The 15,815-nt window shown below is 41.7% G+C and overlaps 1 protein-coding gene across 1 annotated transcript in view; it reads right to left on the bottom strand.

The window, feature by feature from the left end:
* EXOC5 (exocyst complex component 5) overlaps positions 1 to 15,815 on the bottom strand; it is a 182,228-nt gene that overhangs the window by 98,066 nt on the left and 68,347 nt on the right. The window contains exons 11-12 of the mRNA XM_053697327.1: positions 7,059 to 7,268; positions 5,900 to 6,047 (exon numbers count right to left, since the gene is read on the bottom strand). Of these exons, the coding sequence (XP_053553302.1) occupies positions 5,900 to 6,047; positions 7,059 to 7,268 (358 nt within the window). The remainder of the gene's footprint in view (positions 1 to 5,899; positions 6,048 to 7,058; positions 7,269 to 15,815) is intronic.

The raw sequence follows: 15,815 nt of genomic DNA, 5'->3' as shown, positions 1-15,815 counted from the left end.
CGACCCGTACCTCGGGAGCTTGGCATTCTGACGAGATGCCATGAGATCCAACTCCGGCTGCCCCAACAAAGAATCAAGCTAGAAAATACCTCTGGATGAAGTTCCCACTTCCCCAGGTGAAAAGTCTGTTTGCTCAGAAAATCTGCTTCCAAATTGTCCACCCCTGGAATATGGATAGCAGACAGACAAAAGTTGTGAATCGCCGCCCACTGAATAATCTTGGCTACCTCTGTCATGGCCAAGGAACTCCAAGTTCCTCCCCGATGATTGATGTAAGCCACCGACATTATGTTGTCCGACTGAAACCTGATAAACTGGGTTGAAGCTAGCAGAGGCCAGGCTAGAAGAGCATTGAAAATTGCTCTCAGTTTCAAAACATTTATTGGAAGAACCGACTTCTCCCGAGTCCATAGACCCTGAGCCCTTAATGAACCACAGACAGCACCCCAGCCCAGCAAACTGTCATCTGTGGTTACAATCACCCAGGCAGGTCTGCGAAAGCAAGTTCCCTGAGAGACAAGATCCTGAGACAACCACCATGGAAGAGAATCTCTGGACATCTGATCTAGAACAATCTTTGGAGATAGATCCGCATAATCCCTGTTCCACTGCCTGAGCAAGCATAACTACAGAGGTCTGAGATGGAACCGAGCAAACGGAATGATGTCTATGACTGAAACCATCAGACCAATAACCTCCATGCACTGAACCACTGATGGCAGAGGAAGGGACTGAAGAGCAAGACACGTATTGAAAATCTTTGACTTTCTTGATTCTGTCAGAAATTTTTTTTTTTCATCTCTAGAGAATCTATACTGGTCCCCAAAAATACCACTCTTGTAGCCAGAAGTAAGGAACTTTTTCCTAAATTCACCTTCCAACCGTGGGAGCGCAGAAAAAAACAAAACCAACAACAACTCCATGTGGGAGTTTGCTAGTTGAAAAGATGGAGCATGAACTAGAATGTCATCCAGATAAGGAGCCACTGCAACACCCCTCAATCGAAGCACCGCCAACAATGCTCCCAGAACCTTTGAAAAAATTCTGGGAGCTGTTGCCAGACCAAAAGGAAGAGCTACAAACTGAAAAGGTTTGTCTAGAAATGCAAATCTTAGGAACCTGTGATGATCCCTGTGAATGGGAATATGCAGATACGCATCCTTTAGATCCACTGTGGTCATGAACTGACCTTCCTGAACCAAATGAAGAATGGAACGAATAGTTTCCATCTTGAAAGACGGAACCCTGAGAAACTTGTTTACACACTTGAGAGCTAAAATAAGTCTGAAAGTTCCTTCCTTTTTGGGAACGACAAAGAGATTGGAATAAAAACCCAGACCCTGTTCCTGAACCAGAACAGGAACGATCACTCCCATGTCAGAAAGATTCTGAACAGAACGTAAGAACGCCTCTCCTTTTATCTGGTTTACAGATAACCTGGAGAGAAGAAACCTGCCTCTTGGAGGAAAATTATTGAACTCCAGTTTGTAACCCTGGGACACGATATCTACCACCCAGGGATCCTGAACATCTCGAACCCAAGCTTGAGCGAATTAAGAGAGTCTGCCCCCCACAAGATCCAATCCCAGATCGGGGGCATACCCTTCATGCTGATTTTGAGTCAGCAACAGGCTTCCTGGACTGCTTCCCCTTATTCCAAGACGGATTTGATTTCCAAGATGGCTTGGACTGTACCTGCTTGGAGGAAGGAGGAGGAAGATTTACCAGAGAAGTTACGAAAGGAACAAAAAATTACTCTGCCGACCCTTCTGATTATTTCTTTTATTCTGAGGAAGAAAATGCCCCTTCCCTCCCGTAATATCAGAAATAATCTCAGCCAAACCTGGCCCAAACAAGGTCTTACCCTTGTAAGGAATAGACAAAAGCTTAGACTTAGAGGACACATCCGCAGACCATAAAGCTCTGCGATCTAAAATGGCAAAACCAGAAATTTTAGCTCCCAACTTGATGACATGTAGAGAAGCATATGCAATAAAGGAATTAGCCAACTTCAAAGCCTTGATTCTATCTTGAATTTCTTTAAGAGGAGTATCTTGCGGAATAGAATTAGACAATGCATCAACCCAATATGCCGCCGCACTAGTAACCGTAGCAATAATGCAGCCGGTTGCCATTGATACCCCTGGTGAACATAAATATTTTTAAGCAAAGCTTCCAACTTCTTATCCATAGGATCTTTAAAGGAACAGCGGTCCTCAATAGGAATAGTGGTCCTCTTGGTCAGAGTGGAAACTGCTCCCTCCACCTTAGGAACCATCTGCCAAGATTCCTTAAAAGAATCAGCAATAGGAAACATCTTACTAAAAATTGGAGAAGGGGCAAAAGGAATCCCAGGCTTCTCCCATTCTCGTGCAATAATATCTGAAACACGATCTGGTATAGGAAAAAAACTTCCACCGAGGAAGGGACATAAAAAACTTATTAAGTTTACTAGATTTCTTAGGAATAACCATGACTGATGCCTCAGAGTCTTCCAAGGCAGCCAAAACCTTCTTGAGTAACAAACGGAGGTGCGCCAGCTTAAACCTAAAGGAAACAACCTCAGGTTCAGAAGAAGGATGTACACTATCAGAATCCGAGATCTCACCCTCAGATGCTACTGAAGTATCTTCCTCTTCAGACTTATGAAAAGAAACACTAGACAATTGCAACAGAATCAGAAACCTTATACTTCCTCTTGTGCTTTCCCTGTAACATAGGAAAAGCAGACAAAGCCTCAGATACTACCGAGGATATATGGGTAGCCATATCCTGCAAGGAAAAAACAACCTGAGACGAAACACAGGGCACTGCAGAAGATTAGGACGTATGAGGAGAAAACTGCGGATTAGCCTGAACAGGAGACTCCTGAACAACATCCGCCCTAGACAATGAAGGCTCAGAATCAAAAAGTCTATCCTTGTAATGTAATGTTCTCTCAATACAAGAGGAACAAAAAGGGATAGGAGCCTCAACATTAGTATTTAAACAGAGAGAACAAGCAACAGCTTGCAGGGCCTCTTGGTCCACCTTATTCCAAATGAAAAAAGTTCAAATCAGAATTTTAATGAAACAAAAAACCGTTACTGTCGCTTTACATTTTAAACAGACTTTTTTTTTCTCAAACCAGAAAATCCTTAAATAGACTGCACAATAAATCTTGCAGCAACAATTTTTCACAAAATGAATGCAAAAAGAGACACAAACGTTATAGTCCCTGAAATTCAGACAGAAACTTAAATATAAACAGAGCAACAGCCCCACAAAAATATAGGCAACCTCCACACCTCAGCAAGCTCTGCTGAGATGCCTACCTGACCTCCTTGCTGCCGGAAACTAAGTCAGAAAATGATCCGGACACCCATAAAGCGGCACCTGAGAGAACGCTGAACCACCTCTGAGGAGCTATGCAACAGAGCTGCAACATCCAGTAAAAACAGGAAACAGCTAAAAAGGGGCCAAAAACGTCCTTGCTATCTCAGATAAGCCCGCCTATTGTGGGCGTGGCCTAACAAACCTCCCGGTAGCCATTAATACACAAACAAAAAACATGTACACCAAAGTGAAAACATAATAAACTGAGCCAAACATCCCCAGTGCCTGCAAAACTGCCATACAATAAACCGTTAACCTAGAAGGCTGATTGTATATTTAGACAGAATTAACCGTCAAAGTGCCAAATTATCCTATATCAAAACAGGGAAAGAAATAGGCACTTACCTCAAAAATCTGTCCGGCAGCAGGACAGCTCACTTGGTATGAGAGGGGCTTCCTACCTCACATGGACCTGTGGAAAAAAGAAAAGGCTGAGTAAACTTACTTAAACTTTCAACCAAGGGCAGCATGAAATTACTTGGGAGGCCCAGTGGGGATTATACCCCACAAGTTCACAAATGCCTAAAAGCCACCACTTGCTTTACTGAAGAGACTGACATGGACTATGACTAAACCCCCAAAAAAACAGAGCAAACTTGCTCTGCTTAAAAAATAAACTCTTGATTGAAGAATCAGACACCTAACTTTACCCCTCCTTGCAACTGATACGAGAAAGAGAATGACTGGGGATTGTGGGTAGGGAGAGTGCTATTTAACAGCATTTGCAGTGGTGCTCTTTGCCTCCTCCTGCTGGTCAGGAGTGATATTCCCAACAGTAATTAAGATGATCCGTGGACTTACCGTGTCATTAGAAAGAAATGGTTTGTAGAACTGACAAACCAGTGGTGTTATAGTACTGTATATTTATGGAATAAAGTAGCTAAGCCCCATAATGATAATAGGGAATTGTGAAACATTGCTTAAAAAGTATATGGTCGTAGGTCATATGTTGTATGGTTACTAAAAAATGCAAACTTTCATATTTTACGTATTTGTACTGCATGACCTACTTACATCGTGATCGTAAACTTAAACACACATAATTAAAAGGGATGTGAAACCCAAAAATGTTCTATTGTGGTTCAGACAGAACAAAACATTTTTAAAAAGTTACCAATTTACTTCTATTATCAAATGTGCTTTGTTCTCAAGATATTCTGTGTTAAAGAAATACTTACATAGGCATCTGGAGCACTACATTGCAGGAAATCGTACTGCCAACTAGTGCTCTTACAAATGCATAACATTCTTGCAAAGCTGCTGCCATATAGTGCTCCAGACATGGGCTCCAAAGCTTACGTCCCTGCTTTTCAACAAAAGATACCAAGAGAATGAAGAATATTTGCTAATAGAAGGAAATTAGAAAGTCTGTTAAAATTGCATTCTCTGTCTGAATCATGAAAGAAAAATGTGCTTCATATCCTTTTAAACATTTTATATTACAATCTCATCCTGTTTAATATCCCTTTACTGCTATTATCCTGAAGGGGAATATTAGCACTGTTAAAGGGTAATGTGTAAAGGGGTCATTCATATCACAGAGAAGGCATAAGCTCAGAAAGGGGATCTATCAGATCACAGAGGAGGCATAAGCTCAGAAAGGGGATCTATCAGATCACGGAGGAGGCATAAGCTCAGAAAGGGGATCTATCAGATCACAGAGGAGGCATAAGCTCATAAAGGGGATCTATCAGATCACAGATGAGGCATAAGTTTAGAAAGGGGATCTATCATATCACAGAGGAGGCATAAGCTCAGAAAGGGGATCTATCAGATCACAGAGGAGGCATAAGCTCAGAAAGGGGATCTATCAGATCACAGAGGAGGCATACGCTCAGAAAGGGGATCTATCATATCACAGAGGAGGCATACGCTCATAAAGGGGATCTATCATATCACAGAGGAGGCATAAGATCAGAAAGGGGATCTATCATATCACAGAGGAGGCATAAGCTCAGAGAGGGGATCTATCAGATCACAGAGAAGGCATAAGCTCAGAAAGGGGATCTATCAGATCATGGAGGAGGCATACGCTCAGAAAGGGGATCTATCAGATCACAGAGGAGGCATAAGCTCATAAAGGGGATCTATCAGATCACAGAGGAGGCATACGTTTAGAAAGGGGATCTATCATATCACAGAGGAGGCATACGCTCAGAAAGGGGATCCATCATATCACAGAGGAGAGGCATAAGCTCAGAAAGGGGATCTATCATATCACAGAGGAGGCATACGCTCAGAAAGGGGATCTATCAGATCACAGAGGAGGCATACGCTCAGAAAGGGGATCCATCATATCACAGAGGAGAGGCATAAGCTCAGAAAGGGGATCTATCATATCACAGAGGAGGCATACGCTCAGAAAGGGGATCTATCAGATCACAGAGGAGGCATACGCTCAAAAATGTCTCTTGCTTTTAAAGCATCAGGGGAGTTTGAAAATCAGTAAATGTAAAATTAAGCCAATTTCCTATTTTATACTCCTTTAAATGATATAAATGAAAAAAACAATACTGTGACTCACTTTATGACACCTCTCAAAGGCATGCTTAGTTTCTTGCAAGAGGTTGACCACCACTTCTTGAGACAAGAAGGTTTCTCCGTGCGTATCAATGCTGGGGCCCAGAGACAGGTTTGTACGCTGCCTTATCCTTTCTTTTAGGTCTTGAATTCTATGAGCGTTTTAAAACAAAGCACATGGTTAAAATGCTGTATGTGAATAAATATGATGGAGTTAATTACAACTAGAACATGATTACATGAAACACTAAATTTACTGTGATAGAGGTGAGTGCATTAATAGAACATAATTACATATAAGCCCTTCTAGTGCATTAGACAATTAATTATGCTGTATTACAGAGCTTCACATTATTTAAATAAAAATCGTTTAAAAACACAAAAAGTCTCACTATATCAATATCATCGTAGGAGCATGTGAATTGTGAGAGACCATCACACATTTTAATTTCCTTGCGTGCATATAATTATGTGATTAACCTGTTCAAATGGGTTAAACACATGGTTAAAGTGAGCTCCAGAGCAGCTATGCACTACTGGAAGCTAGGTGATCGCATCTGGTGAGCCAATAAGACATATATGAGTGTAGCTACCAAGCACCAGCTGTAATAATGCCTATGCAATGACCTTTATGTACAGAGAGAGATAAGATAAGCAGGTCTGCTCTTTAAGTAGGTGCAACCCATTTGAATGGTCATGCTCTCGAGAATGTGCAAAAAGTCTAAGATGTTACCTTTTTTCCCCCTCCCATGTCTGTTATTAATGATGTTAAAATAAACATGGATTTTAAGAAGCTTTGGAGTGTGACTTCAATTTTGTGTTCATTCATGTTCATCGAGAACAATGGGTTCAGGCTCCAATGAGAAAACAACAACAACAACAACCCCCCCAGCTATTTCATATACAGAAGTAAACCTAAATGAACAATGAATCGTAGACTATTTTTCCTGTACAGTGTCCCTTTAATACACAAACATGTCTAAGACTTGTTTAATTCACACAAATGTTCTTTTTACACAATACAAGGTTATTACAGCTAATCGCATTATAAAAAGCTCCAGAATACACCGGCTTTAAGGCTTTAGACTTCCTCACACTTAGTAAGTAAAGAATATATTTCATGTACTTTGTTACGCAGCCGTAATAAACATCAGAACACTCACCCTCCGCCGCCAATTGGCCTCTTCTGATGGTTCTTGGAATCATAATAACGCTGTAAAATTGTGGAACTGCGGCTTTTCAAATAAGCAGTTTCCATATCAATATAGTTCTCCAGGTAGCTGATAAAAATGGACTTGATGAGCTTTGACAGAAACGTCTGTTTATCAGTTCCCAAGTTGAACTCCATCAGCTTACTAGACAGACTAGTCGTTCTGCACAGAAGAAAGCAAATCATATTGTATGCAATACTTATTCACAATATGCTACGTGCATTACAGCTCTTTAACTGTATATACAATTACATATATGGGTACTGCAGAGAAACCTATTGTTGCACGTAAATTACAGATGAGTGCACAGGTCAAGGTAGTTATCTTAAAGGGACACAAATAATGCTGAAGTTGTTAAAGTGAATGTCAATTCAGATGAATCGGTGCCCTGTTTTTAATAATCCTTCTATAAACAAGGGCACTTTAATTCATCAAAATTTACATTTCACTTGTTTTCTTCAAATACTTACCTTTTAATCTTCACAGCCGCTCCAGTGATTCCCCCAGCCGTCGGAAGCCTCTTCATACGTCAGAAATGACGAATACAGCTTCCTCCAATCACGGCTCCCCCCCCCCCCTGGGGGAATCATGGCCTGAGGCAACGCCATGATTGGAGGAAGCCGGATTCGTCATTTTGAACCCGCAAAGAGGGCTTGCGTCGGGCAGAGGAAGTGCTGCAGCGGCTGTCAGGATTAAAAGGTAAGCATTTGAAGAAATGAGTGAAATGTAAATTGATGAATTAAAGTGCCCTTGTTTTAAAAAGGATTATTAAAACCCGGGCACCGATTCATCTGAATTGACATTCACTTTAAAGGGACATAAGACTCAAAAAATAAATTCACATAAATGCATTTCAGTTTTGAATATGATTTGCATGATTCTTATACTGTATTAGGAAAAAAATGTTTCTAGCAAAAGTTAGCGATGTAACTTTGCTAGGAGCATTTTTGCTAATGCATGTGTGCTGCAATAATATCTTTATTCAAAACTGAAATACATAAAAGTCCATATGTCCCATTAAAAGGACAATAAATACCTCTTGCTTTTTGCTGGTCAATGCAATTTGCTGCATTTTGTTTTCTGGACTCTCCAGGGGGCGTGTGGAACAAAGTCCAATTTGTACATAAAGTTAAAGGGACAGTCCACACTCAAATAGCTATTGTTTAAAAAGATAGATAATGCCTATCCCCAGCTTTGCACAACCAACGTTGTTAGATTAATATACTTTATAACATTTAAACCAAGCCACTATAGACAGCCTCTAAATCACATGCTTTTTTTTATTAGCTTTTCACAACAGGGGAGTGCTAGTTCATGTGGGTCATGTAGATAACATTGTGCTCACGCCCGTGGGTTGTGCACAACACAGCACTAATTGGCTAAAATGCAAGTCAATCGATAATAAATAAAAAGTCATGTGATCAGGGGGTTGTCAGAAGAAACAAGGTAATCACAGAGGTAAAATTAGAATTTAACTAATCAACAGCAGAAAATTTTATTCCTTTACCTATGTACCTAAATATTACTCACCAGGGCTCTCATCCCTTGCTCTTTAATCCTATGATGGAAAGTCTAGGTATAAGTGAGGTCATCTTCATATAGGTAAAGGGGCATGGTTAGTTCTGCCCATGCCCCTCCTTGGAGGGGATCTAACCTGGTAAGCATTGGCTAGGTATGGTCAAGATATAACCTAGTATGTGCCTTAGTGCAGAGCACATAAAGAAGCTCCTTTTTAATAACATTATTCCCTGAGACCATCTGGTGATAAATCAGCTGTAATATACACATCGTTCCGCCCTCTTTACGTTTATATTTAAATCAGTGAGATATTGTTTTTATATCGTTCTAGTCTATTGCTCAGTATTTTTCAGCAGCAATTAAAGAGGATTATTGTAAAGTGTTAGCAACATTTTTGTTTTTAAACTCTATTAATTCTTTTATTATTTAACCCTTTAAAGTGAATGTAAATTTTCTCTACTTTGAACGTTTATCTTATTTGCTTTTTGGTGTACAATTCAAACCGCCACTTTTTTTTTTTTTTTAAATGTAAAATAAATATTATACTTTTATTACCAATTTGGTCCGTTTTATGGACCAGCTCCTCCCATCCACAACTTCCTGATTTTGTTCCATGTTACATATACAGCGGTCCCACCCGCTGTTTACGTAGAGGAAATGCGCGCTCCCGGCTATCGGCACATCTGCGCATGCGTTACACGCCAATGTAATTGTATAGTAACATAGTATTCAATGAATGAAAACATTCATTGAATACTATCGTTGAAGACAGTACAGCAGCAATCGAGCCAGCCCCTGTATGATCGCTACATACCTTGCGATCCAAAATTGGGGAATAAATTACTAAGACCCAAAATCGTTGAAGAGCGCATGCGCAAAATGTGAACGCGTGTCTGAGATCAGTATTAGAACAGCACTCTAATGCAAGCACATTACGGACGCATGACGTAGAGAAAAAGTTTTGGTCCCCTCGTGGTGGATTCACTGATTGGTTGACAAGATCGAGCCTACTATGTCAATCAATCATCAAAGATGGCGGGCGGAGGATTAAAAGTACGATCACAGCTATCTAAATACAAAATACTCGGTAAATACAAATTTATTACAAAAATCATCAATTAAAGTATACCTATTTTCAAATACATTTTAATGCTGTGTTTAGCAGCCAGAATGACTTTACATTCACTTTAACTGCCTAAAGTTTTAGGTGCTGCTCAAATTTAAATGAAACCCAAATTTGTTCTTTCATGATTCGTATAGGGCATGTGATTTGAAACAACTTTTCGATTTACTTCTATTATCAAATTATTATTTTTTTCTGCTGGTATCCATTGTTGAAAGAGTAGAAATGCACTACTGGGACCTAGCTGAACAAATCAGGTGAGCAAGACAAAAGCCATTTATGTGCAGCCACCAAAGAGCAGCTAGCTCCCAGTAGCGCACTGCTGCTCCTGAGCCTACGGAGGTATGCTTTGTTAAAAAGGACACCAAGAGAACAAAGCAATTAGATAATAGAAGAAAAATGGAAAGTTGTTTACAATTGTATGTGCTATCAGAATCATGGAAAAAATATTTTGGGTTTCGTATTCCTCTAAGCCCGACTGTAGGTCAGTTTTAGTGAGAAATCCACAAAAATCATGAAAGTGGGAACAATAGTGTGTGCTTTGTCAAAACAAAAAGACAAAGGGGTTATCTACATATAAAAATGGCCCTTTAGGTACATGTATATCATTTTGATCGGCAAATAGGGGCTCCCATGATCCTCTACTCAAGTAAATGCATATTAATTCACGCTATTAAAATCTATATATGGGCATGTTTTATTAAAAAGGCGCTTCTGGGCTTTAAATCTAGGGGTCTTGGGGGTCTCTAGGCCTTTTCGATGAGCTGTTGCAGCCCCATAGAGACCCCATTTCATACAAAATGTGTACGTGTTATTTAATTTTTAAAACAATGTGGTTTTACTTTACACCCTAAGTTACCCACAGTATGAAAGAGCAGACAATTACCTTTCAATCAATGGGATTTGGGTCTCAGCTTAAGGGAGCTTCAATACTTACCGTCTCCATCCATTGCCCTTAAACCCTCTGCAGCAACCCGGCACTTCCGGCTACTAGATCACCAGGGATGCAAGGGTAAATACAGGGGGGAGCTGAAATTAGCACCGAAAACACCCCCACGCCTGGGATGACTAAAAGCATTGCGCAGATGACAAACATGTGGTGTCATATGCAGAGAAGAGGTTAAAGAGATATAAAACATAATTTATGCTTACCTGATAAATTCCTTTCTTCTGTAGTGTGATCAGTCCACGGGTCATCATTACTTCTGGGATATTACTCCTCCCCAACAGGAAGTGCAAGAGGATTCACCCAGCAGAGCTGCATATAGCTCCTCCCCTCTACGTCACTCCCAGTCATTCGACCAAGGACCAACGAGAAAGGAAAAGCCAAGGGTGAAGTGGTGACTGGAGTATAAATTAAAAAATATTTACCTGCCTTAAAAACAGGTCGGGCCGTGGACTGATCACACTACAGAAGAAAGGAATTTATCAGGTAAGCATAAATTATGTTTTCTTCTGTTAAGTGTGATCAGTCCACGGGTCATCATTACTTCTGGGATACCAATACCAAAGCAAAAGTACACGGATGACGGGAGGGATAGGCAGGCTCTCTATACAGAAGGAACCACTGCCTGAAGAACCTTTCTCCCAAAAATAGCCTCCGATGAAGCAAAAGTGTCAAATTTGTAAAATTTGGAAAAAGTATGAAGCGAAGACCAAGTTGCAGCCTTGCAAATCTGCTCAACAGAGGCCTCATTCTTGAAGGCCCAAGTGGAAGCCACAGCTCTAGTAGAATGAGCTGTAATTCTTTCAGGAGGCTGCTGTCCAGCAGTCTCATAAGCTAAGCGAATTATGCTACGAAGCCAAAAAGAAAGAGAGGTAGCAGAAGCTTTTTGACCTCTCCTCTGCCCAGAGTAAACGACAAACAGAGAAGACGTTTGTCGAAATTCCTTAGTTGCCTGTAAGTAAAATTTTAGAGCACGGACTACATCCAGGTTGTGCAGTAGACGTTCCTTCTTCGAAGAAGGATTTGGGCACAAAGAAGGAACAACAATCTCTTGATTGATATTCCTGTTAGTAACTACCTTAGGTAAGAACCCAGGTTTAGTACGCAGAACTACCTTATCCGAATGAAAAATCAAATAAGGAGAATCACAATGTAAGGCTGATAATTCAGAGACTCTTCGAGCCGAGGAAATAGCCATTAAAAATAGAACTTTCCAAGATAACAACTTTATATCAATGGAATGAAGGGGTTCAAACGGAACGCCCTGTAAAACATTAAGAACCAGGTTTAAACTCCATGGTGGAGCAACAGTTTTAAACACAGGCTTAATCCTGGCCAAAGCCTGACAAAAAGCCTGGACGTCAGGAACCTCTGACAGACGTTTGTGTAACAGAATGGACAGAGCTGAGATCTGTCCCTTTAATGAACTAGCAGATAAACCCTTTTCTAAACCTTCTTGTAGAAAAGACAATATCCTAGGAATCCTAACCTTACTCCAAGAGTAACCTTTGGATTCACACCAATATAGGTATTTACGCCATATCTTATGGTAAATCTTTCTGGTAACAGGTTTCCTAGCCTGTATTAAGGTATCAATAACTGACTCAGAAAACCCACGTCTTGATAAAATCAAGCGTTCAATTTCCAAGCAGTCAGCTTCAGAGAAGTTAGATTTTGATGTTTGAAGGGACCCTGTATCAGAAGGTCCTGTTTCAGAGGTAGAGACCAAGGTGGACAGGATGACATGTCCACCAGGTCTGCATACCAAGTCCTGCGTGGCCGCGCAGGTGCTATTAGAATCACTGATGCTCTCTCTTGTTTGATTCTGGCAATCAATCGAGGAAGCATCGGGAAGGGTGGAAACACGTAAGCCATCCTAAAGTCCCAAGGTGCTGTCAGGGCATCTATCAGGACTGCTCCTGGATCCCTGGATCTGGACCCGTAACGAGGAAGCTTGGCGTTCTGTCGAGACGCCATGAGATCTATCTCTGGTTTGCCCCAACGTCAAAGTATTTGGGCAAAGACCTCCGGATGGAGTTCCCACTCCCCCGGATGAAAAGTCTGACGACTTAAGAAATCCGCCTCCCAGTTCTCCACTCCCGGGATATGGATTGCTGACAGGTGGCAAGAGTGAGACTCTGCCCAGCGAATTATCTTTGATACTTCCATCATAGCTAGGGAGCTTCTTGTCCCTCCCTGATGGTTGATGTAAGCTACAGTCGTGATGTTGTCCGACTGAAACCTGATGAACCCCCGAGTTGTCAACTGGGGCCAAGCCAGGAGGGCATTGAGAACTGCTCTCAATTCCAGAATGTTTATTGGCAGGAGACTCTCCTCCTGACTCCATTGTCCCTGAGCCTTCAGAGAATTCCAGACGGCACCCCAACCTAGAAGGCTGGCGTCTGTTGTTACAATTGTCCAGTCTGGTCTGCTGAATGGCATTCCCCTGGACAGATGTGGCCGAGAAAGCCACCATAGAAGAGAATTTCTGGTCTCTTGATCCAGATTCAGAGAAGGGGATAAGTCTGAGTAATCCCCATTCCACTGACTTAGCATGCACAGTTGCAGTGGTCTGAGGTGTAAGCGTGCAAAGGGTACTATGTCCATTGCCGCTACCATTAAGCCGATTACCTCCATGCATTGAGCCACTGACGGGTGTTGAATGGAATGAAGGGTGCGGCAAGCACTTTGAAGTCTTGTTAGCCTGTCCTCTGTCAGGTAAATCTTCATTTCTACAGAATCTATAAGAGTCCCCAGGAAGGGAACTCTTGTGAGTGGAACGAGTGAACTTTTCTTTTCGTTCACCTTCCATTCATGTGACCTTAGAAATGCCAGTACTAACTCTGTATGAGACTTGGCAGTTTGAAAGCTTGAAGCTTGTATCAGAATGTCGTCTAGGTATGGAGCTACCGAGATTCCCCGCGGTCTTAGTACCACCAGAAGAGCACCCAGAACCTTTGTGAAGATTCTTGGAGCTGTAGCCAATCCGAATGGAAGAGCCACAAACTGGTAATGCCTGTCTAGGAAGGCAAACCTTAGGTACCGGTAATGATCTTTGTGAATCGGTATGTGAAGGTAAGCATCTTTTAAATCTACAGTGGTCATGTACTGACCCTTTTGGATCATAGGTAAAATTGTCCGAATAGTCTCCATCTTGAACGATGGAACTCTTAGGAATTTGTTTAGGATCTTTAAGTCCAGGATTGGTCTGAAAGTTCCCTCTTTTTTGGGAACCACAAACAGATTTGAGTAAAACCCCTGTCCCTGTTCCGATCGTGGAACTGGATGGATTACTCCCATTAACAAGAGCTCTTGTACGCAGCGTAGAAACGCCTCTTTCTTTGTCTGGATTGTTGACAACCTTGACAGATGAAATCTCTCTCTTGGAGGAGAGTATTTGAAGTCCAGAAGGTATCCCTGAGATATTATCTCTAGCGCCCAGGGATCCTGGACATCTCTTGCCCAAGCCTGGGCGAAGAGAGAAAGTCTGCCCCCCACTAGATCCGATCCCGGATCGGGGGCCCTCAATTCATGCTGTTTTAGGGGCAGCAGCAGGTTTCCTGGTCTGCTTGCCCTTGTTCCAGGACTGGTTGGGTTTCCAGCCTTGTCTGTAGCGAGCAACAGCTCCTTCCTGTTTTGGTGCAGAGGAAGTTGATGCTGCTCCTGCTTTGAAATTACGAAAGGAACGAAAATTAGACTGTCTAGCCTTAGCTTTGGCTTTGTCCTGAGGCAGGGCATGGCCTTTACCTCCTGTAATGTCAGCGATAATCTCTTTCAACCCGGGCCCGAATAAGGTCTGCCCTTTGAAAGGTATATTAAGCAATTTAGACTTAGAAGTAACATCAGCTGACCAGGATTTTAGCCACAGCGCCCTGCGTGCCTGAATGGCGAATCCTGAATTCTTCGCCGTAAGTTTAGTAAGATGTACTACGGCCTCCGAAATGAATGAATTAGCTAGTTTAAGGACTCTAAGCCTGTCCGTAATGTCGTCCAGAGTAGCTGAACTAATGTTCTCTTCCAGAGACTCAATCCAGAATGCCGCTGCAGCCGTGATCGGCGCAATGCATGCAAGGGGTTGCAATATAAAACCTTGTTGAACAAACATTTTCTTAAGGTAACCCTCTAATTTTTTATCCATTGGATCTGAAAAAGCACAGCTATCCTCCACCGGGATAGTGGTACGCTTAGCTAAAGTAGAAACTGCTCCTTCCACCTTAGGGACCGTTTGCCATAAGTCCCGTGTGGTGGCGTCTATTGGAAACATTTTTCTAAATATCGGAGGGGGTGAGAACGGCACACCGGGTCTATCCCACTCCTTAGTAACAATTTCAGTAAGTCTCTTAGGTATAGGAAAAACCTCAGTACTCGCCGGTACCGCAAAATATTTATCCAACCTACACATTTTCTCTGGTATTGCAACTGTGTTACAATCATTCAGAGCCGCTAACACCTCCCCTAGTAATACACGGAGGTTTTCCAGTTTAAATTTAAAATTTGAAATATCTGAATCCAGTCTGTTTGGATCAGAACCGTCACCCACAGAATGAAGTTCTCCGTCCTCATGTTCTGCCACCTGTGACGCAGTGTCTGACATGGCCCTAATATTATCAGCGCACTCTGTTCTCACCCCAGAGTGATCACGCTTACCTCTTAGTTCTGGTAATTTAGCCAAAACTTCAGTCATAACAGTAGCCATATCCTGTAATGTGATTTGTAATGGCCGCCCAGATGTACTCGGCGCTACAATATCACGCACCTCCCGAGCGGGAGATGCAGGTACTGACACGTGAGGCGAGTTAGTCGGCATAACTCTCCCCTCGTTGTTTGGTGAAATTTGTTCAATTTGTACAGATTGACTTTTATTTAAAGTAGCATCAATACAGTTAGTACATAAATTTCTATTGGGCTCCACTTTGGCATTGCAACAAATGACACAGGTATCTTCCTCTGAATCAGACATGTTTAACACACTAGCAAATAAACTTGCAACTTGGAATACAATTAAATTAGAATAATATTAAAAACGTACTGTGCCTTTAAGAAGCACAGAAGATCTATGACAGTTGAAAATTAATAAATTGAAACAGTTATAGCCTCAATCTTTATAAACAACACAACTTTA

This window comes from Bombina bombina, chromosome 1, assembly GCF_027579735.1.
Source record: "Bombina bombina isolate aBomBom1 chromosome 1, aBomBom1.pri, whole genome shotgun sequence".
NCBI classification, from domain to species: Eukaryota; Metazoa; Chordata; class Amphibia; order Anura; family Bombinatoridae; genus Bombina; species Bombina bombina.
This window is presented reverse-complemented; position numbering and strand designations above follow the sequence as displayed.